The 23765-nt window shown below is 43.7% G+C and overlaps 3 protein-coding genes across 3 annotated transcripts in view; 1 reads left to right on the forward strand and 2 right to left on the reverse strand.

Moving 5' to 3' along the window:
- Positions 1-1620: 1620 nt before the first annotated feature.
- On the reverse strand, positions 1621-13890 carry RpL17 (ribosomal protein L17). Its single transcript, XM_050188723.3, has 6 exons — positions 13794-13890; positions 13504-13549; positions 13336-13376; positions 13037-13171; positions 10709-10904; positions 1621-1818 (listed from the first exon to the last, which is right to left on the reverse strand). The coding sequence occupies exons 2-6, from the start codon at positions 13541-13543 to the stop codon at positions 1673-1675; spliced, it is 558 nt and encodes a 185-aa protein (XP_050044680.1). The 5' UTR covers positions 13544-13549; positions 13794-13890; the 3' UTR covers positions 1621-1672.
- Positions 13891-14239: 349 nt separating this feature from the next.
- LOC126541787 (lysM and putative peptidoglycan-binding domain-containing protein 4-like) lies at positions 14240-16764 on the forward strand. The gene is made up of 2 exons (XM_050188720.3): positions 14240-14906; positions 15612-16764. The coding sequence occupies exons 1-2, from the start codon at positions 14577-14579 to the stop codon at positions 16074-16076; spliced, it is 795 nt and encodes a 264-aa protein (XP_050044677.1). The 5' UTR covers positions 14240-14576; the 3' UTR covers positions 16077-16764.
- A 6052-nt stretch (positions 16765-22816) lies between these two features.
- Positions 22817-23765, reverse strand: part of LOC126541782 (acidic mammalian chitinase-like) — a 56893-nt gene continuing 55944 nt past the window's right edge. The window contains exon 8 of the mRNA XM_050188710.3: positions 22817-23237. Coding sequence (XP_050044667.1) covers positions 23106-23237 — 132 coding nt within the window. The 3' untranslated portion in view covers positions 22817-23105. The remainder of the gene's footprint in view (positions 23238-23765) is intronic.

A 23765-nucleotide genomic window follows, 5' to 3' on the forward strand; every position in this document is an offset into this window, starting at 1 on the left:
ACTAAAATGTGGGATTTCAAATCAGCGGCATAGCCTACAATGCATGACCTCGTACCTCTCGGTGAGATTGTAGACAGGGGCTGGTTTTACATCTGTTTACTAAATTTTGGCAGCACCTTTCACACACGGCACTCGAAATTACTTATTTACAAGAGCTCTGGTCTTGTGTTCTAGGTTAGTGGCAGACCTGTATTTATGTGCTATTACACACTGAGTTTCATACAGTTACTAGAGGGAACTGTGGCACTAATGTCTATGGCAGCCGCAAGTAGGGCAGTTCAGTCTTTAGTCTTCTTCAGTCTTTAAATGGCTTCGTGACTTTGCAAAGTGATCATTTTTAAGAAAGTACTGCGTAATAAACAATTAAGTAGACATTAAAATTGTCAAACAGCAGAATTCAAACACAGGATCTATAGCAATGAAGCCCGATATTGAACCCGCTAAGCCATGGACAAGCAGAACCACTACAATTAACAGCGAATATGCTGTTTTATTACCTTCTCCACTGAAATAAGTACAAGCTGCTTTAAAACTTAGTTAGGCCCAGATAAAGCGTAACAAACAAAGCCACACCATCTTAAGCTCACAAAGATCACGAAGGCACGAAGATCAGACACTGCCAGGTACTACGCATCATTCCCATGGCGGCTGAATGACTGCAGTGCCAGTTCCCTTCAGTAATTGTAGGAACCTCTATTGCATACATGTACATTTGCAAGAACTTTGTTCCCACGTGATCACCCTGGCTGCAGTAGATTTTTGTACTTTTTTGTCTGCAAGCAGAAGCACTGTACTTTGAATGTTCTGAGCCCCACTACTGGCCAATATGCAGGTACATAATGTTGCCACAGGCGAGCACTTTAAGAAGGTACTGGTTTAATAAAGCAGACACGCGAACACAGAGAGATTCAGGATAGATGAATGTTCGTAATCTGCAAGTATGCAATTCTACCAAAAACATATTTTTGATGTCCAGCAAGTACCTTGCTACTGCCTACAACATTTTTAGACGCCATAAGCCACATTCCCCACTCCCAGATACTTTTACTCTCTTACAATGCAACTTTCAAAGCTACAAAATAATAATGGGTATCCTGAAACCAACTACACAGGAAAATAAGGATTGGAGATGGGCACACAATTGCAGAATTCACAATGTTAAATCTATGTTGACATAGCCAGCGTTAATAGAATTCGCACACATATGGCAAGGCTGAAAGGCAGTATTATATCCCCAACTTATTTAATGAGTTGTTAGAATTTGTTTTCATTCAAGACGCACAGTCAGTTACATAGTTACATAAGGCTTTGCACGCTTTAGAAAAGTACCAAGGTGTATTGGCACACCTATGTTAACCTGTCTCCTGTATGATCATCAAAAAGCTATCACGACTATGGCCTATAGGCCAATATCTGGCTTTGGCAAGTCAGTAAATTGCCAAATAATTTTTTTTCGTATAAACATTATTACGATTCTTTTCACATCTGCTTTCAAAGATTTGGCTAATCAATGCGCTCGGAAAATAATGAACTGAAAACATGACACCAACAATTTTAGAAGGCATAAGATACTCTTGAAAAACACTACATAGGAAAAAAAAAAAAAAAAAGGAAGAAGCCTTTCTGGCCGCATTTTCTTTTAATCATTTTATGGTACAGTTGTGGAACGGGCTCAGTCCCTCTGCATCAGCTTCTGGCGTGCCATCTTCTTCTTCGACTGCTTCTTCTTGGGTGCATCTTCTTCAGCTGATGGTGCAGAAACAACCTGCTCCTTCTCGCTCAGGATGACCTCTATGTGACAGGGGCTGCTCATGTAGGCTGCAGGCAGAAGAAAAAAAATTAAATTCTGCGGTTTTACATGCAGGCATGCTGTAGTGTGGGGATTTCGAATTTTGGCCACCTGAATACATAAGCGTTTAGCATTTCACACCCACTGATATGCGGCCGTGATCAAACCCGCAACCTCAATCTTAGCAGTGCACCAAAGCTAGAGGTGGGCGTAGCGGAAAGTTGGGCTTCAATATAATGTAGTTAAAATCGGCACTTGGTTACATCCAAAATTTGCTAAATCGTAATTCAATCCTTTTAAAAAATTAAACTACACAAAGGGCCGTAAGAAATGCCTGAATAATGGGGCAGTCCGAAAGAATTAGATTTAAATAGCAAGCGAAAAAGCACACTTTTGAATTTGCAAGTCAGCAATCACTTCTATGGTGTGATGTCACACCTACGAGGTCACTTTTCATAGCAGCTGCACAGCACACAAATGAATGGAACAAAAAAGAGGTATCCAATGCACTGTGCTGGTGTAAGTGCATATCCATTCCACCACCCAACTTCTACCAGAGCGGACACAGAATGCCATGTTCGTCGAACCAAACTGCTCTCAACATGGTTCGATCAAAGCAGCATCAAACCCCATCGAACGCAATCTACTTTGCTTTTACACCCCATGAAGCAAGTCGACAATCTGAATTATGGCAACTTATTTCATGGGTATTACATTTTCTATTCTGCACTGTATGTGCATCATGTCCAAAAAATTCATCAGATATTATGGTCGCTTATGCACCGGTTCAACTGAAGACCTATAATTAGATTTTATCACAGAACACCTACATTGTTTTATGGAGAAAGTAGCAGTGCCTCGTGTAAGTACAAGCAGCTTCAAAAAATCCGCCTGCTATTTACAGGGTTTGTCCGTAAAGCTACGAGACAGCCTGCCGTGCGGCGCTGCAGTCACCGGTGGCACGCCACCCGGAGACGGGATTTGTGGTGGGGTTTCTAAGCTAAGTAACGTACTGCTCAGCAGTTGCGTCCGAACTGTGACGCAGTGAGGACCTGAAGCGGCGCAGAAGCTATTTGAGCTTTTGTCATGACAGAAAACGTAAAAAATGTAGCGTTTTAAATTTTGCTTTGACCCGGGCAAAACCCCTTCCCAGACCGCTTGCCTTGGTTAAGGGGGGACAGGGGGACATAGGTTATTGAGTAACTTTGTTAGCTATGGATCAAATTTGATAAAGCTATGCTCATTCAGTGTTTTGTGCTTAACTATCCAATTATATTTTACATATACATAGTAGTTAGCGAGAAATTAACTACCTTCTATTGTTTGTTGAAACAATTAAAATTTAGCTACCAAAAGGAAAATTGCAAACAACATATAGTTGGATACTATAGTGCAAAAGGATAGCAATGCTGTAAACAGATTATAAATTGAACAATTGTCATTTTACAGCCCAATGAAGTTCTGTGTTCACGGTACTAATAATAAGAGGAAATGTAAATGCAAGCAAAACATTTTGGAGCTGAAAAAAAATCTGCTTTCAGCGTTGCCTTCCCACACATCTGGCTTTGTGCTGCAAAAAAAGAATACCTCTATCTGTCCACCACCGCCTTCGAGCCGCCACCTGAGGCCAACACAGCCAAAACTGTCGGACTATACTTTTCATCAAAGTTTATTTTCTTCTTTCTAGCTGTCCTAGGTTCTAAGATATTGATGCAGAAAACAAGCAAAGAGACCAAAAACCATGTTTTGAGAAAAATGAAATACTTTACTGTGCTATACAGTAAAAGCTATATGCATACAGATTCGACTAGTCAGCCCCACAGTAATCTGCTTGCAGTACTTCCAAGCTTTATGCATTTAGCTTCATATAGCAAAAAACATTACAGCTGCAGCTGTACTAGATCTTGAAATACTGTTGCTACAAACAAGCATACTGAGCAAAAGGTTTGTATTGATAAAATCGAGAAAATAGACAACTCAATTAATTGAGGAATACAATGAAGTATTCACACATTACCAGTTGTTACAGGCTAGTATGCCTCTGGCACATGCCGTAGTATGTATGCCGCAGTGTGAAACGCTTATCGAAAAAAAGAAAACTGTCATTGGCCGATTACCAATGCCCTGCATTTCACACGTAGGGAGATTGTTCACGAGGAACAGGATGCACGTTCGGCCGATGTTTAATCACAAAAAAATGACAGTTAATGCCGCTTGCTAATTACCGGTGCTCCGCATTTTGTTCACAGAGATTTTTCACGAGGAAAGGGGTGAACATTTCGCCACCCCTCATGTGCGGCGATCTCCGTGCTCACACGGTATCGCCGCACACACACACGAGATGACTACCTCTATGGCAAGACAGCAGTCACATTCACCTTTGCCCACTGTTGCACTGCAACTCGCGCATTACACAAGACAGCAGAGCTTTTATTGAATCAAGGCTTACGATAACCAAGTGCATCTCCATCACATCCGAGCCAGCCGCGGCTGCATCAGCGCGAACAAGAAAATCCGATTTTTCGCTTGGTAGCCAATGTTGAAGCAAAGCCTTGCAGTTTTCTTGAGCCTTTCTGCAAATCATTGGGCTGCAGTAGTTGTGCTAGAATGCTGCATGAACACTGGCCGTTGCCAGAACCGCTTATTCGCCGTCACGGGGTGCGGTTTGGCGGCGTTCCGCACGGGCAGCAAGCTATTGCCAGCATCTTCCAAAGCTACATCACACTTTTGAAAGTTTAACCAGCGCTTCTTCTGTTCGCCGAAATTATGGCTAGCAGGAAACTGAATTTGACATTTCGTGCCAAGTTTTGCACGCACATGCAGATGACAGTGAAAATCTGCCAATGACGTGACGTGCTTACGGTCACGTATTTCAGTAGACAAATGGAATTGTGCATTGGGACAGCCTTGATGCGGGCTTTTTCTTCATAACCATTCAATGCACAGAGTAGCGGTGGCAACAAACAAACGGTAGAAACGAAAAGAGTGGCTCTTTCAAAAAAAGACCAAGATGGCTGCAGTCGGAAACTTGGAGCAGCAACTACGCGTCACGAAAAAATGCCCTTTTTTTGCACGTTTTTCAGCAAATATACACCTCGCCGATGTGACATATGATTGCATTATGTCTATATTTCACAGACGTAATACAATGCGCCACCAACTCTCCTAAGCAAAGTCTCCAGTTGAATTTTAAAGCAGATTACCCCCTACCTTAAAACCATCTAGTGTATGCAAATTTTATTGCAATAGCAATTAGTGCAGTTACTCACATAATGATTAGACATTTTTGTAAAAAAAAATTGATGCAAATTCAGGGGTGCAATCATTACACAAGTTCGATTTTCTGGAAAAAATAAAATGAAAAATTTCAGTCCAAATTTGCTGCGGGATGTCACTGTCACAATGGCTGCCGGTGAAGCAAGCCGAACGCGCCAGATGCGATTTTTTTCTCGTAAGTACATTACATGCGTTGAAACAGTTTCTTCCGTATCAGTAATGAATAATACCGTCAACATCGACAAGTTTGCGGCAATAACGTAGCCATGTACATTGAGGGGACAGAAAAAGAGATGAGAACGCTTAGCTGCCAGTTACATAGAAACACATGGTGGGCATGCTGCGAAAACTGCGGCATTTGTCTTCCCTACTATCCTAATATGGCACGTTTCCGCTAAGGGTGCAGGAATATCTTAGCTCTGTTACAAGTGTCAGCGTATGAATAGGGTACACTTCTAACCTGTAAGTGTAAACATGGTTACTATGGTTGCTGCTTGCGATTTGTTGCATGCCCATGAGTGCAGACGAGAGGAATCGAAAGGCACCCTTTTCTTTTGTTGATCACAACCATTATAAAGCCTACAAATACTAAAGCCAAGGCAAGTTTGGTTGCAGTTTTTTTTTTTCATGGAAGTGCGGAAAGTTATAAAAGGAATGAAATGGGGCATATGCTTAAGAATGTTTGCAGCGTGCAGACCGCTTGGTATGTCTTGAAGAATCGTTCATGTAGCATTTGACGGATGGTAAGCGCGATGAGCATTAGCTAGACTTGGCACAATCATGTGTTTTTCTCCCATTATGACCACACCCTGAACTTGCTGCCATGAAGTAGGAGACACACGGTACAATTCGGCATCTGATATGGCGTGCGGCGGGTGCGACTGTGTCCAACATCGTGCTGGACGCCAAATCGCACCATCTCTCCTCTTTTATGGACGCTCCAGACACACTTTTGACGTCATTGCATCATTGTCGTGTGTCGTATGGTGTAGGTGTGAGTGAAAGTGCACGGGGAAGCCAATTATTGCGGCTAAATCTCGCGCGCCGTCGACATTGTTCGCAATTTTTCGGTTTTCGAGGGCCGCGTCCCCCTTAAGTCTAGCAATTTTTATCTTTTTTTTTTATGATATACACGTCGTTACTTTTTTTATGGCATACATCTCGTTAAAGGGTCTCCTCACCAGGTATGGCCATTTTGAGCTGACACGCGCTGTGCATGCAATGCGCATTAACGATCTTGCCTGCGAAGTATTACAACGCTATGCACTGCAAAAAGAGCTGAGATTTTAAACTGAACACCATTTGCCCTTTTCGTGGGCGCTGTGCTCCCAGCCGCAGAGTCTACGCATATCGCACAAATGCACCTACGTTGCACTGTTTTGACGTCGCTTGTAGTGACACTGCTTCAATAGACGATCTAAAGTTGAGAGAAATAACAACAGAAACCAAATGTCTGCACGTTCTTGTTTTAGTTCGCAATGCAGCAAGATAGATGTATTTCCATTTTGTCTACTTGTTCCCACGTTGTGCAGCTGCACGCGCAGACAACGAAAGTGTCATTTTTTATTGTGTTCCAGAATGCAATCATGGTGTATGAACCGCTTGTGTCTGCCTCAGTATTCACATAGCACTGACTGCTGGTCAGGTGTTCTCGTGCACAGAGCGCAAAATTGTATGCTGCATGAAACGAGACAAATACAACAGTTCATGCATGAAGCCGTCAGCAAAAGTGTGCCGCGCAACAAAAAAGCAAGGAAAGAAAAGTGATGGCGGGGCCCGTGACGTATGTGTCACGTGATCCTCAAGCTCTGGTACTGGAGAACGCAGGCAAGGAATTTCGTATATGGAGGTTAGACAGGGCAAGTGGAGAGTGTCTCTCTTGGCGGTGGCCCTCGCCTCCTAAAATCATAGGTTCATGGCACTGAAATATTGCTCTGCTATTAATGAACCAATTTGAAAAATTCTTGCGGCATAACACTCTCTAGAAGGCACGTAACAACTTCCAGCGTATAACCGAAATTGGCTATGTGGCCTGGTGAGGGGCCCTTTACTGAAGCTTTTATGCATGAAAAGTGCATTCATTCTGCTTCCTGTTTATGTATTACATAAAATATTGAGAGCAGTAGTTCCTTCACAAAAAAACTGGCATAACCTACAAAAGACACCTATTTTCCCCATGGTAGGGAATGAGTTAAGGGGAGACGCGGGTCGAAAAATCGCGGTTAAAAAAAAAAAAAAATCACTTTTTTGTTTTAAAGGGACACTAAAGGTTACTATTAAGTCAACGTGGACTGTTGAAATACCATCACAGAAACCTCGAAACGCTTGTTTCGTGCCAAGGAGAGACTTATTTTAAGAGAAAATGCGTTCTAAAGCGTCCGCGTACCTCTAGCGCAGTTCAAATCGCCCGCCCTTCGATCGAGGAGTACTGACATCATGGTCTCATAGTGACGTTGCGCCATCAGTGAGTAGAACGGCGTCCGCAGACGGCGCTACGGCTTTTCTGCGCAAAACGCAAACGCGCGGCCAGAAACAGCCAAGACAGAGCCGACAGCAGAGCGAAAGCGGGAGTATGGTTGCTAGCGGAAGGAGAAACGAATTACGTCCCACATTACGTCCCACGGCACACGGAGAGTCCGTTTTCGTTAAACTATAGGCTGCGGCGAGCTCGCAGCGTGGTCGGCGTGGTCTGTGACAAGTGTCGAGCCTTTTCGCACTCGCAACAGGGCATAAAAAAGTGACAATCGACGCAAAACTCGGCCTAGAAACGTGCTTCGCCACAGCCAGTGCTCAATAAGACCCAAGCTGGCACGACCCAGATGTTGTTTCCCGCACCGCCACCAGGCGTCGCTACTATACCTCAAACTCCAGCGCAAGACGCCCATAAGCTGGTAGTTCATTCTATGGCGCAAACTTCGACGCTCGTCGCAATGGACCCTGACACCGACAGATTGGCTCGCGATGGTGGGCTCAACTTCAGCGATTTGAGCACCGACGAGCGCGACCTGCTGCTGAGGGCTCGCACTGCCGGCGCCGTTGCGTACTACGACGGCGGCCTCGACACCGGCTCTCCGGAGCGGGAAAGCAACGAGGGCTTCCCACGACATTACATGGACGTGGCATTCTCGCTGCTTGTTCCAAATGAAAGTTTCGCGAGCCAGTAGAACCCTCACAGCACGACGCGATAACGAAAGTACTGAAACTCCAAAGCGTGCGCGGCGCAGAGTCGAGCGAAAACGAAACCTTTCGAACACCCATATTACTGAAGGGTAACGTCAAAATGTTATTTTTTCTTAGAGCCGAATAGACGTAAACAAGTAGCACTTTTTTTCCGTCTTATAATCGAATGAAATTATATTTTTAATACGAGTAGTTGAGTATAGGTAACACAAATTATGAGGAGTCCTTTCGTCATCGGGCTAGTACCGGAATGTCGCTGGGGGGTCTCAAATCGTGTCATGCATTTACCTCAATTTCTCGGTTACTAAAGCTCTGTTCACGATTAAATTGACGCCTTAGACGTTCTAGAACATTGCTCTACCACTTTAACTTGAGTTTCTGGTAACCTTTAGTGCCCCTTTAAGCTGCATTGTCATCTTTGGCCTATAAACTTTTATTTCTGTAAATATCAGGCCGAAATTCGCACCAGAAGTCACCAAAAAATGCGCCTAAGTGAGCGGCGGTAACTCTATAGTCCACCGAAAGTTTAGAAAGTCCGCGCCGTTTGCATCGTTCTCACGCAATCTAGCGTCACTGCCCGCCATTTGCAATCATCGGGGCGTGCAGCTTCAGCCCTTTCCTCCAAGGTTCAATGGCAGTCAGTCTCGTATGTTTACGGAGAATAAAAGAAAAACGAGAAAGAAGACGAGACTGTCGCGCGTTTTGAATTGCGCGCCATGCAGCGCGGCTCCGCCATTGGACGGCGGTGCTCCTTTTGTGCAGCAAAGCCAAACCACCGCCGCAGCGCGTTCTCGCTAGCCGCACAGTTTCCCGTGTTCTCTCCGCGTTTTCTTGAGATGACTAGCCCGAAAAAATGCAGTTTCGACGCCCGGAAGTATCGAACTCGGCACAAGTACCGAGGGAAACGGCGTTAAAAAAACGACAGCCGGGTACGACGCCCGCGACGCTCCGACGTCGGTTAGGCCTACCGCCGACACTGGTCGCCGCCACAGTGGTAAAATCGACGCTGCTGTGGATTTCGTCAGTGCATCGCAGAAAAAGATCGAATTCTTCAAAAGTGAAGTCGGTCGGTGCCCCTGCTGCTAGCATGGTGTTGTGCGAGATCGGCGCATTGACGGCACTGGTGACAGGTTCGGCATGCCCCACTTGCCGTGAACGGAAACTCGCCATCCGAGAAGCAGCTGAGAAGTGCAAAGGACTTTCGTCGTACCTAGAGCTACACTGCGAAAATCCTGACTGCCCTGAATCTGTGCTTTCATTCACGCACACGTCGAAGCGGATCATCTCGGCCGGCGCGTGCGGTGACCCCGGGGCGAACACTCGCTACGACAGCGGGAGCTCGCGCGACGGCTTTGCCGTAAACGTGAAGGCTGTTTTCGCAGCGCGCGCTATAGGTGCTGGATATGACCTGCTTTCGCGATTTTGTGCGCTCATCGGCCTTCCAAAACCGCTGCATCACAAGACATTCCATGCTATTTCTAAGTGTGACCAGGATTCATGCAAAAATAATTGGATTTTGAAGAATAGAAGGTTTTGAAACTTTCAAACCTGTTTTTCTCATTTTCAAATTTCTTGATATTTTCGTGTCTTCCGGGAAGCCTTTTGTACACTTAGAATTGGTGTATACTAACGAAATTTGGCATACATACTAATGAAAGTATGTAGAATGCCGATATCTACTTGAAATTTCAATATCAGTCGTCAATAATTACAATAGTACGAAGTTATGTCTCAGGGAACTGAGAGAAACAATGGTTGAAGTGTCAAAATTTTTTTGTCCCACTTCCAATAACTGAACACGTTTTTTGACTAGATATCGGCACTCTGTGATCTATGAAGAGCTAAATGAGCTATAGCACAATACTTTTTGTGAAAGTTTAGTTCATAAAAAAGTGCCCGTAAAGATCACTATAATTTGTCATGCAGTATAACTCGAGAACTATAGCAGCTACACAAAAACTAATTGCATATTTGAAATCTGCATAAAAAACTCTCTAATTGGCTGAATTTTGAAGTCTCTGGTACAAATAAAAAAAAAAAAAAAAAAAGCTGTTTCGAGGAGCCTCTCCCCTTAAACACACTATTACACTCAAGATGCAGCCGCCTTGGCCGTTCGAACAGCCTGGAATGGCCGTGCTTGCCAGCCGCTTACCGGAAGTGCCGTCGCCCAGCATGTGAATGGCTGCACTCTTCTTTGGAGAACGAACCTGCTTGCTTTGCACATGTGCCAAAGCCGTTCTGGCGCAGCGTGGCGCATCAATTCACGTTTGTATTGAAATTATGCAATTGGCACAGGAGGCCCACCCCTGGTAGTTCTGCCACAAGTGTAATTGCAAGTTTGCAAGTTACATTTTCCTCGATTATATATTGTCCCCTAATGGCATTGTACTGTATGTGGTGACATTTTTATCATCTGCCTACACCAGAAGTTCCCAGTACGCTTTCAAAGATGATTGTACTTACGGTTGATACGTCCATGGGCACGGTAGGTGCGCCTGCGCATCTTAGGAGCCCTGTTAACCTGGATGTGGTCGATCACAAGACGGTCGACATCCAGACCCTTGTAGTCAGCATTGCTCTCAGCGTTACGAAGCAGCTGCCACAAGAATTCAGCGCTCTTCTTTGGCCAGCGGCCCTGAGTGCAGCCAAAAGCCTTAGCCTGCAAAATGTCCCCCCCAAAAAAGTCACATTAGAAACGCCCAACATGCAAACTATTACCGACAATTCGCTACGCCACAAGATCATGTTGCTGAATGCGTACAAAAACAAGGAAACAATCTATAGTGTAATTTGCATGATAAAATGACCAAAGTCATCTGGTCCCCCTTATACCAGAACATACATGGGAATTTAAACAGCATGGTGGAATAGTTTTCATTTTCAAGATCATAGCATCACTAAACGCTATCAACAAGACATGAGCTGAATTTTCAAAACGGCAGTCGAATGTGTTAGTTTCGGCAGAAACAATCTCAGTGGCATATGTAGAAAATTATGTGGGTGCCGTATATCCAGTTAAGCCCCAATAGTTACCTTATTATCACAACTGCTGCCCCATAATACTTACTGCAAACAGCTTATTGATAACAAGCAAACAAAAATTTGTCTGCTGTACTGATTTCTGAAATATATTCAAGTGTGCACTGCCTAAGGAAACATTACAGTGTGGCCTATGATGTGCACAGTGCTAAAAACACTGCAGTGGACACAGAAGTTATAGCTTGTTCACATTGAGGTTGGGGGCTCCTAATTGTCAACTATAAAATGTACATAAGTGGCACTGTTTTGGAGAAACAGCTTTTCCTTGTGCTAGTCAGTTTGAAACCAGTTTTCATCAAATAAAAACTTTTTTTTTTAAATTTAATGACTATAAGTAATCCAGTCTTTTATAACCCAACAGCTCTGTTGCATATTTTTCTCTTTTGTCATGGTTTTAGTCCTGCTGTAGCTCCTACTCTTTGACAGTACCTCTACATGTACTGGCAGCCATGCTAACCAGGCACCTACTGCCCCTATCAATAGTGACATGGTACGAGTTAATAGCGCTGACAAAAACAAAAAGGGTTGGTGTGCATACAGTAGACATTGCCGAATCCTGACTGGAAACTTACCACTATCATTGAAAAGGTGTACAATCAATGCATTCTTCCATTGCTAACATATGGAGCAGAAACTTGGAGGTTGACATAGAAGCTTGAGAACAAGTTAGAGACCGCGCAAAGAGTGATGGAATGAAGAATGTTAGGTGTAAAATTAGGAGACAGGAAGAGCAGTGCGGATTAGAGCGCAAACAATAGCCAATATACAAATTGACATGAGAAAAAAATGGAGTTAAGCAGGCCATGTAATGCGTAGGATAGATAACCGGTAGACCATTAGAGTTACAGAATGGGTGCCAAAAGAAGGAAAGCGCAGTTGAAGATGGCAGAAATCTTGGTGGGGTTATGAAATTAGGAAATTCGCAGGCGCAAGTTGGAATCAGTTGGCGCAGGACAGGGGTATTTGGAGATCGTAGGGAGAGGCCTTCATACTGAAGCGTACATAAATATAGGCTGACAATGATCGTTGCATGTAAACAGTGGCAGCTACTGGCACTGAAAGGGTCCGCCATAAAAAATTGCACGCCACAGCTCCAGTGTGAATGCACCCTTAGCGTGTTCCCTCTAACAGTGTGTTCCTGCAACACACAACAAGAGCCTTTCCATCTTCAATATGTGGATGCAAAAATATTCACTGTGAAAGGTAGTGCCTGTCCACCTTCCAAAATGAGGAGGAGGAAAAAAAATGTGGCTTTAGCAGACTCGTCATTTGCCCATGGTTTGCAACCATTATCCACGAGTGATAAATGTATCCCATGACATGACCAGGCTGTCGACATTGCAAACCAGCTGCGCAAGGCCACATGGTTGGCTGGTGATTTATAACCAAGTCTATCTTGTGCATAAGTTATGTCCATGACACTACAAAGATGCAACGCCCAAGTTATGCTACTGCACTTTAAGAAAGTGGCGAAGTATAGCTCGTCTCAGGATAATGATCAAGAACTGGGTAAGAAAACAGCACGAGTCTTGAAAGTAGGATGCGCGTATGTTCATCTGCTGCAATCGCAAAGTATGTGAAGTTATCAAGCAAAGTACCAAGGCAATCATGCTGCATCACGTTCGAAACGACATTTTATACGTTGGCCAATTAGAACAGTGCTGCGCTCGCTCCTGCGGTATGTGCGGCTGTATTCTCTGGAACGCGATCCAACATCCAAGTGCACAACCCGGCGACTGAGCAGCCACTTACCTGAGCTTTCCGGCCCACGCCACCGTTGAACCGCCGGAAAGGCACGATCTCCTTTTTCGCGATGACGTTCTTCAGGTAGCGCTGGGCCCTACGCAGCGGCATGTGCTTGATCGCCTGTGCCGTCTCACGGGTGTTCTGCGCGACGCACAATCCAAAGCCCATTCGTCAGGTCACATCATTTCGCGATGTGTGACAAGCAAGACACGCAAATGATTACTGTCCTGTACTACCAATGTCGCACGACGGTAACTATCGCAACATGCCGTGAAGCTGAAACAAGAATGATCCGCACAACGAACCTTGAAGTGCACCCGGAGGTTGGAGCCCCGTGCCTTGCACGCTGCAACAAAAACAGACGATGAAAATTACACACCACGCAAACACAAGAACTACTGTTCGAAATTAATTCGGCATATGAAGATGATGAAAAACAGGACGACAGCCATTCGCTGGCTTTTGACACATACACTTGGTTGCATTATCCGGGTCAACCGAGTACCTCCCCATCACGACCTGCATACAGAATTGATGAAATGCAAGTTTGAGTCATTTGCTACAATGGAATTCTTGACTGCCGGGCGAATGTACAGCTCAGTCACCGAAAGCACCAAACATGCTCGCTAAGCCGCAACCGCGATATCATTGCCAAACATGCGGCGTTGACGCATTGTAGTGAATAAATACATATGACAGTCAAAATACAAGCGATTAAACGTGTCACTATAGGCAAGAAAACCAAAATTTTATCCATATTTACCTCAGATGAGCCGCGATTACAGAATAACCAAACCAAAGCCTCTCGGCTTCCACAGTAAAAGGACGGAAGCAAATTTTGCAAAGTTGACGTCACGTCCGATCATAGTGGCCAGCAATGCTTGGTAGTCGGGCTAAACATGCTTGCACAAAATTAACGCTCATAAAAAAATGCACATTACAACTAATATTATCACAAAAGAAAGTTTGTTATTTAAATAGTTACATTTCTACAAAGATGAATGAACGAGTGCGTTGTGTAAAATAATGAGGTGGCGGTGTTGTTTAAATTTGTCATTCGCACAAACAAAAAGATTTTAAAAGATATAACATAGAATAACAGCAAATTATTGATAAATGCACTGCCTCTTCGTTTGTGAGTATCTCTGTGGTTTATTGTTTCACATTAACCAATAAGTTCTTCATTTTTAACTTTCAGTTTTCAAAGCTATGCCATGGCTATGCGCGCAAGAACACGGCGTGAATGGCTGGCGGTGTCACGTCACATCGAAGCCTACCCGCATATCCTGTGAGCCGCCAGCTGGCTCTGACGATTCGCACCAAAGACAGATTGGGTAGAGGATGGGACCCTGTACGGTGTTGGTAGCCACAAATAATTGTTTGTGCTAGCCTGTTAGCTCCATTGACATGCTACCTTCTCACCTACGTGCATCCGTAACGGCGCGGGACGTTTTTTTTACCTGTACCTTCAGCATAGGTACCACAGTGAAAAGTGAACGTCGGGCGTGATGACGGTCATCAGCCTGTTCTCTGTTATCTCCTTGCCATGGTGTCCCTTCCCAAAAGATGGTCGCTGTCTAAGCCCAAGAGCCGTCACCGGGGCCCTCGTTATCACCGAGGCCTCCTGAGGACTAACTCGGAAGGAGACGAACAACAGGCTTTTATTTTCGCCGACGGAGACGACGTCGCTTCCGATGAAGTCGGCACTTGGGATGATGCGACAGAACTCCGACTTCGTGGAGGTCAGAACGGTTCCAGAGACACCGGCGACAGAAGCAAAGTTGGAGCTCGAAAGGCTCCACCTGCGGCAGTGTTTGAGCACCGCATTGTTGAAGGCGAAACACTGCAAGGCATCGCGCTCCGTTACGGATGCACGGTGAGCATTACCTTTGCTTAGTTCTTTTTTATCCTACGATTGCACTGATCATTTGGTGTTTGTAGATACAGGGCGGCTGCCATGCGTTGAACTTGGCACATTTCTAAGCAGGACGTTCACGACGTTGCTTAAGTAGCTCCGGATGCCGAGTTGCTCACGTCGAAAGCTTCGCATATGGCACTTTCAAAACTAGCTGGAAAGTGGGACACGTACAGAACAGTGTATGTCACCTATTTGTTAGTGTTAAGGGAGATTAATCAGTCATTCCATTTCGATCAGATGTGATCTTTCCGTCGCCAAGTGTGTTCTTCCACATTTTTATGGACGTGTAATTTTTTTTTTACTTCATCTTTTTGGCTTTGTATGCAACTTTATATTGTCGAATACAAAAGAAATAAAGCAAACAAATTGAAGACGGAAACTCCACTGTGTAATCATTTGGAATAATGCCAAAATATTGTACAATGGGGCTTGTCAAAAAAAGCTACTACACAATGGTGAAAAATTAAGAGCACAATGTTCTTTTTGAAGTGGCAACCATTGCTTAACCATTAATGACCCACAATCTCTTTTAAACCTTTCATCTGACTTATTCCCCATGTCCAGTGCGTTCAGTGCAACTTGAATATTAATGAACGTGTAATTTATGTGGAGTAGAAAGCACATATAGCTTGTAAAGGTTTTTTCCCTTTATTACATATACAGGTTGGCGCCTTGCGACACTCCAACAACCTGCTTAGTGACCAGGACTTCTTTGCCCTCACTGTGATCAAAGTCCCTGATCGCATCCACATTGCAACAGGACAGCTTGTTGACACAAACGTGCCTGCTGATGACACCATCTCTGTTGCCAGCGATGGTGCAGAGTCACCGCCGGACAAAGCAATCCGCTATTGGAAGAACCTCGACGATAAAGTGCAAGCAGCCTTGCAAGAACGAGGTGCGGGAGATGACGGCATCCAAATCGACGAAGTTGAGGACAGCTCAGTCGACCGTCATGTCTCGCGTCCACAGCCCGATTCATCCAGTGGTGCAGACTGTGGCATAGGATGGTGTGGTATAATTGCGATTGTTGTCATTGTTGCTGTGCTCGTGCCATCTTTCTATGTGCTGTACATACTCGTCTACCAAAAGGAAATTCGTGATGGAGCTGTGCAGTTGAGGAAGTGAGTGAACTGCAGCGTGGGAGTCGCCGAGGCTGCCTAGCACAGAAAATGCATTTGTGATGGTGTTTTTGCTCAAGATGGAGTGACCTGTTGCATAGAGCTTTGCACTGTTGTTGCTGGTAGGGGTATTCACTGCTTTTACTTTTCTGCTCTCACTCATTTGCACAGCAAGCTGCATATGCGGCTCTTTTACTTACCCATTCGTATGGATCATTGATAAAAATAATGAGTTCGCGAGAGCTTCCCTTTTTTTACACACACCGTTTATTTTTTAAGGCTTTTTGTTTGCAAGTAAGCATTTATACAGTATGTAAACAAATGGTGATATATGGATTGCAGGATGCCATCTTTCTTTTTTCACATCAAGCCTTGATGTGGTAAAGCCTCGCACAAGTGATTAATGTGCCTTTACCTTCAACGTTGTGAAAGTTGCTGATAAGTAGGTGTACCACAGGGTGTGCATTCTTAGTCGGGATTTTTGTACTTTGAAGGTTGCTGAATGAAACCATTTTAATAAACATAGCGTGTAGGCTTTATAAGATAAAACTGCAATGTCTAGAATACATTGTGTATGCAGGAGTTCTTGAAATGCCATTGTTGCATAGTCTGTACAGAGAAGGATTTAAATACATAGGAAGACATAGGCTTATTCTAAATGATAACAAATAAAAGACGGCAGTACTGATTTGTCATCTGCTGAAGTGTGTTGTTCTTTGGATGTCATTTTCCAAGCTACTCATCATAGCATTTGCATATTAAGTCTTCCATCAAGATGTTTCCAGGGGCACACCAGCTGTAACTTTATTATTTGACAAAGCTGGTTATCTAGTTGAAGCTCTTGCGCTCCATACTAGCACACCTGAGCTTCTTATGACATTTCTGTCATGTTGGAAGGGCATTCAAGTCCAAAGGTCTGCTATAAAGGGTCCAATCAAATAAGAATGTCCATAACAGCTGGAACTGCTACCACTTCTCAGCATGGTCACCTTGAATGATGTACATTATTCACAATAATATTGCCATAGGTGCATGAATAGTGTATGAAGCCTCTTTAGTGGGCTATTCAGCCTACTGAAATATTCCTGGTGCAGAATGGTACCAGAGTTCAGCGTGTTAGTCATATTGGCAAGCAGCATAAACAATAGGACAAAGGTAGATGAGCACCTTCTGTTGATGTATCCTTTATTTTGTGACATTTTTCACTTTTTTTTTTGTATTGATGCAAGAGTGAAATGGCCTGCACTTGTCATCACTGAGAGCATCCTTTGTTAAAAAATCTGAAACTTGCTGTAGGTGTAGTTAAATTAAGAGAGTGTGCAAGAGAACACCTTAAAGCCACTTACAGTGATAAAATTCAGAACATCACGTAGCCTGTGATGGAAACAGCTGCAGCCTTTTCCAGCTGCCATCCTTGTTATGCTGAACCATCCGATCTATTTGCTCAATTGCGCTCTTAATGAGGCTGCTGTGTGCCCAGGAGTCCACAAGCTTTACTTTGTATGGTGTTTGTCCTTCATTGATGCCACCATTGAATACCCATTTTACACATCCATAATAGTATTGGTGCATGTCTGACTCGGCTGGCAATGAATTGCGTTGGGTATCATTTCATGCAACTGCAAAAATTCAGAAAGGCATGCCATTTCTTGAACCTAAATGATGTTAATGCCTTATTAACCCCTTAATTGCCATGGGAAATTTCGAAAAAAAAATAATGAAAAGTGTAAATTTTTCTAAAACCTCCACTTATGCCACTTTCCTTCTTTAAAAAATATACCAGTGATGCCTATAGTACTTTTACTACTCTTGTTGAAAAAAAATTGCTGAATACACTATGTTTGTATTTGTGTGTCAAAGCTGCAAGATGGTGCAATCTTTGTCATGAGTAGTTAACTTGTCATTGGCAGTTAAGAGGTTAAATATGTAAAAGCAAAAAACTGTAGCAGCAGGTGTAAGGGCCAAAGCTTGATCTTTACATATTGCATGCTTTTGAGTAACTTGCATTTGCATGTGTTCCCACTCTTAAGAAAAAGAAACAATTCAAGAACTACAGAACACGAATGCACCTTGTTGAAAAATTTGCAAAGCCGTATTAAGGCGTAACTACACATTGCTTTCCTGCTTGAGGAAGTATGTGAACACAGTGTTTCTAAGTTACGTCGAAGGTTTATTGTACCACAAGCACCTCAATTTTATCGCTTGGTAGAATACTGGTGACATTGTGTGCAAGCACTTTAAGCTTATTGCTTGTGTAATACTGGTGTTCAAAAGTTTGTAAATATGCATAAAAATATTAACTTTTCACACAAGCAGGAAACTATTGGAGAAAATTTGCAATTAGAAAAATATTTAGTTTGAAAGGTCATGATACAATGGTTTTCGAGATGCTAGAGGTAATAACTAAAGAGCACTCGTGCGGTTATAAAGTTCACTGACGCAGTGGAACCAAAAGCACCTTCATAGATTGTTACCACAGAAGACCACCACCTTATGTAGGAAAGTGAAAGTTGTAATAATAAGTTCTTAAGCACACTTCAATGTCATTGAAATTACTAGTTTTTAAGCAGACATGAAAGTACCCTCACTTCATAATAAGTTGCATATAAAAGTCTGGTGGTTTGAAATTATAATAGTATTCAAATAAGTACTCGACTTGTTTTCTCTTGTTAAGTAATGTCAAGAATTCTTGCATTTTCAAAGTTCAAGTGATATCCGGAAGGATATTGACTAGAATGATTTGCTCTATTGTAAAAGGTCATGGCAAATTACTGGAAGTGTGGAAATGCAAGGAACAAGATTACACACTAATGCTGACTTTCAACTTTCTTTTCTCAAGTGATATTAAAGTGAGTGCTCATGTCTGTCCTTCCTGTGCCTTTGCTTTCCTTGCTTTCAGTTGTTTGCCATGATCTGCCATCAATAAGCCACAATGAAGTTCGTTGCAGCAGTCTGTTCAAACAACACTTCGGAGTTTTTAAGCTTTGCTCAAACATTTTTTCCATCTTGAATGTGCTATGCCAGCACAGATTTTCTTAAATGAAAGTACTGGATGGTCAGATTTCAATCAACACATGTCTAGACAACACATTGGATATGGCAGAAGAGATTGGTAAATTTCTAGGTTATATATTTTTTTTCCAAGGTAGGTCTTGGCTAGGCGTTGTCTAAATCTATGTCATACATATTGCAAATCATGTGACGTCTTGCTGTGATTGCTAAACATTTGCACAACTCGGGTCCTACAGTATTAAATAGTCCTGTTTCATTCCCAAGCTGTAATTTTGAAATTGGATGCTTTAAAAATTCGCTCAAAGGTGCCTGAAATTTCAAAATGTTCGCCAGCGTTCACTTCCCGATTTTTAAAGTTGGACTGAAGTTTTTTTTTTCATTGCACGGTTTAAATGGTCACAATGCAGCTTAAGCAATTCTAGGAACAGATTAATTCCGTTACACACTCCCAATCTGGTCAAGACTCTATTGGGTTAGGCAGCTATCTCTCAGATAAAGCTTTATATGTTGGTTTTTTAGCCAGCTTTCCTGCAGTTTTCACAGAATGACTGGGACTGCTTGTTGCTGTAGTATGCATCTAGGCTGCAGTTTGATACTAATGCCTTTTCCGATGCTATTCTTTTTTGTGATTTGTCAGTGGAGCGATGCTCTGCTCACGTTATGAGAGAATAGTAGGTAATACGAGTAGCAGAGAATTGAGTGGAAGGCAGTGTTACAAAATTGGGGCCCCATAGTTGACACATTCTCTATTGAAGTTCTATGCAATGGAAATATCACTGTAGCAACACTGGTGATGTCAACTTAGCCGTCTCATGCATCTGTGTCCGACTTTCTCGTAAATGGTGCCTCAGATGTCCTTGCCCCTATGTCCACAAATGTGCCTCCACTCCACTGATTTGAGAGCGCTGCTTCAAATTACTGCGCTTTGATAACATTCAGATTCCCAAGCTGTAATTTCGTAATTGGATGCTTTCAACATTTACTCAAAGGCGCCTGAAGTAAGGGGTGCTTCTCTGGCAGCTGCTTATTCCTTTAATCTTGGAGGAACATCAATGAAGAAACAGTCCCATTGGTTGAGGGGCAATGCTGCACCTTTCTTGGTATAGGTGAGGAAGACATTGAAGTCGGGTCATGTTTGTGAATATGAAGGTTAATGTAACCTTAAAAAAAGTTTAGTTATAATTACCACTTTGCACTATAAACTGTAAATGGTGCTAAAGAAGAAATCATGAAGTAATGCTGCTCGGTAAGTTGAACTTTTAAGTCTGTCTGCGGGATGATTATGTTTAAGCTTTACAGAATTTTTAAAAATTGGCTGCGGCAGATTGCATAATTCTATTCCCTGGGCTAGATTATTCAAAGAAGCGGACGTTACTAGCATTAAAAACTTCAAACACATATTCAACTATCAACAAAACATCACTAATTAACTTCCTAATCCACAGCACATATTGCTATCTACTACTTGGAAGCCGGCAGTGACGTACCAACTATTTAACTTTGAGTGGGGGCTCAAGCCATCTCTCTCTCTCTCTCTCTCTCTCTCTCTCTATATATATATATATATATATATATACGTTGTTCCTTTCATGTGCTTTTAAAACTGGATCATCCAAAGAAAGGTTCATCCAATATATATATATATATATATATATATATATATATATATGAACAGAGAGAGAGGGAGGGTGCGGACTGGAAAGTGACCTTCGTACTACGTGTGGCCTGGGATCACTCTGCTGCCACTACTCTGTTGGCCACACCAACAAAAGAAGTTGTACTACTCTTAACCTGCATATAAGTTGCCCATTTGAGTTCTGCTGTACATGTTCGTTTTTCTTATGCTTTACCATAAAGCCTGACTGGAGGGCTTCTGTCAGTTAAGCGGAGCGGAGCGAGTCGGCGTGCAGCGTGGGTGTGACGGGGGTGAGGTAGATGCAGCTTTCGCAGCCGCTGACCAATAAACTATGTCACATTCTTTTATTTAATGTGTTAATGGCATGTTCATTTATTGTAAGGTTTTCATTGGAGGTTATACAGAAGTTAACAGTCATTACTGGGCAGAGAAAACTGAGCGGTCCCATGCGGCACGTACTGTAAAGTTTGCCTCCCTTGCGGATTACCCAATTGCCATTAAGTGGGAGCAAAGGAGATAGGAGGGGTAGGAGGTTAGGCGTCGCCATGGCAGCGGCCGGCAGGAAGGGTGTAGCGAGTCCAGCCAGAAGGGTAATCTGGTGACAGGCCAGGGTGTGGTGATCCAGCAGGTGCCAGATGGTTGGGGCAGGTCAGGTAACCTTGAGTGGGCATGGCTATCCGTCTTTGTAGAAAGTCCTAGAGTCTCGCTGGGAGCTCTCTTTGCACTTTCTTCTTAAAAACCAGGCAATTAACTGTGCCAAGTGTTATTCTAAACGACGAAGACTCCAAAATGCGACCTTTCAGCAAAATTCAAGCAAGAACAGTGCAGTGGTGAGCGCAAAACCTTTTTTCGAACGCACGCCGCGAGATATGCAGGATTCTACCATATTTCTCAAGGCCACTAAATATTTTTTTCCAGGGTATTTATAGTGGGCACTCACTGCAACAAAAGCCATAAGAAAAGAAATTATGACATGAGATCCATTGCGTAAAAATTATCAGAGGGTCTACAGGTACAGTGCAGTGTTTGTCAAAGTACTCTAAACTTCAGAATGTATGACTAGAGCCAACACCACCTCATAACACAAGACGAGCTCGGAGTTGCGACGTGGGTCTGCACAGTAAAGCGACAGCCCATGCAGCGTAGGTTAAATGGCGATAATCGAGCTACATTATTACATTCAGGCTTTCACCATGCCAGGTTTGTCATTGGAAATGATCTAGTCCGAGACAACACCAAATCTCCTAAGGACTTCCCAAACAAGTACTAAAATGACATGTCCAGAAAAGGAAGTCCAGGAAAGGAAGTCGTATAGATGTCCCATGAACTTCAGCAAACGCACCTCCAATAAACGTCCCGGAATAGCACTTGAAAGGGCAGCTGCGTGCAATACCCACAAGTATATATAGTGCAGTGCCTCGTTGCGAGTGCATGTGCGCGAACCTTGCTGTACTATTGTTTGAGTTGTCTCCTGAGCCATGTGGAAAGGCTTCCATGCACCTCAAACCCATTGTCTACGGCAGTCAAACTTTATGTTAAGAGAACTCCAAGTCATTTATTAGAGCGCTAGGAGCATTGTGTAAGAGCTCCAGCAGATCCTTTTATCCGCGTTGTGGCAGCATTGTGTAAATGACTCTAGAAAACTTCCGATCATGCATTTTTTACAATCAAATTAGCAAAGGAAAAATAAGTACTTTGTCTTGTAGATATAAGCAGATGCTCTTGATGTGTTCAAATATAAGGAACGTGCCACATGCGTTGAGCTCGTGTATGCAGCTTCCTTGCTCTATACTTAGCAAGAAAATTCACTTGTGAAATATAACTGTAAAGAAAAGCTGGTGCCAGCTGGATAGTTCCATATATTGATAGGCTATTGTAACGGATGGTGTTTCAGAGGGGTTAACGAGAACTCTTTCAGAAACCCTGTAAACATGAAAAGGATCTATACACATCCCTTGGATTGCTTTCGTCACGGTTAGCTTAGGTGAATACTTTTTTTACGAACACTGGTGTGTATGACTAAGGTATAACCAGGGTCCACCTATACTTTCCACCAAAGTACTGAAGGACCCTGTTATAACCAAGGCAAATGCTCTGAATTACAAAAAGCGATCACGATCATATAATTGCGTTCGGACGTGAACCACTGATCTCCACCAGAGGGAGCAACTTTAGTGAAGGTCAGTGATGTGGATGCGGTTCTCGTGCTTCTTGCAGGCCAGGTGTTTCACCGATACTAGGCTGGCTAGAATTGCCCTATACCGACACAACCGTTTCTCTCCAGCTGGGCATGGCACGTGGGCCCGCCGCACGTCGCCGCGCATTTGCGATCGTCGATGTGCCATTTCCTGCCAGACGTGTTTCGCTGTGCGAGCGTCAGCCGCGGGGTCAGGACGAGAGCATGTTGCGAATCATCTCGTGGATGGGGAAGGGCCCGTGTCCGCACTCGTTGTCGGTGTCGTCGTAGTCGAGCGCGAAGGTCATCACGCCGCCGAAGCCTCGAGCAACGACCCACACAACCTGCGATGGGACGAGCAAAGAGCGCGAAAGTTTAGCAAAAGGTGATACATTAAGAAATCTGAAGTGCATATGCGTTTATCGGAGTGATTCCGGCTGCCACGCTCTCCTTGCGCTTTCGAGCTGCACGGCAGCAAGGCGCGAGCGAATTCAGTGCGATGGGCCAGAACATCCTTTTCAAATGTCAGGTTTCTCGCCATTAAATGTTACGCTCCCGCAGTGCAGCGAAAAGTGCGCGCACAAAGCAAAGCGGTCGACAGACATGACTGTTTCTTTCAACAACAGCCGTGCAATAGCCCTGGAAACTCCGTGCTGCCAGAACGTCATTTGCACTGCGAGCCCGCGCCGCGGTGCGCGCATCGCAGTTACTGGCTTCAAGTTAAATGCCATCGGCACAACACCATCGAGGTGGCTACACACGGAATCGACATGGCCATAGCCTTGCGCTCAAATACTGTAACGTTCTCCCGCCTTATATGACTGCATTAAGAGGAAGCTTTAGCTCGGGCCCAACTCCGACACGGCCTATTC

Source organism: Dermacentor andersoni, chromosome 2, assembly GCF_023375885.2.
Source record: "Dermacentor andersoni chromosome 2, qqDerAnde1_hic_scaffold, whole genome shotgun sequence".
Lineage (NCBI taxonomy): Eukaryota > Metazoa > Arthropoda > Arachnida > Ixodida > Ixodidae > Dermacentor > Dermacentor andersoni.

What these genes read in the sequence shown, in the direction of transcription:
- RpL17 (XM_050188723.3), bottom strand. Translation starts at nt 13,543, where the DNA reads ATGGGGAGGTACTCGGTTGACCCGGATAATGCAACCAAGT. An exon ending in CCCGGATAATGCAACCAAGT is followed by an intron (nt 13,377 to 13,503) that starts GTATGTGTCAAA and finishes TTTTTGTTGCAG; the next exon opens with CGTGCAAGGCACGGGGCTCC. An exon ending in ACCTCCGGGTGCACTTCAAG is followed by an intron (nt 13,172 to 13,335) that starts GTTCGTTGTGCG and finishes TGCGTCGCGCAG; the next exon opens with AACACCCGTGAGACGGCACA.
- LOC126541787 (XM_050188720.3), top strand. Translation starts at nt 14,577, where the DNA reads ATGGTGTCCCTTCCCAAAAGATGGTCGCTGTCTAAGCCCAAGAGCCGT. An exon ending in CGCTCCGTTACGGATGCACG is followed by an intron (nt 14,907 to 15,611) that starts GTGAGCATTACC and finishes TTACATATACAG; the next exon opens with GTTGGCGCCTTGCGACACTC.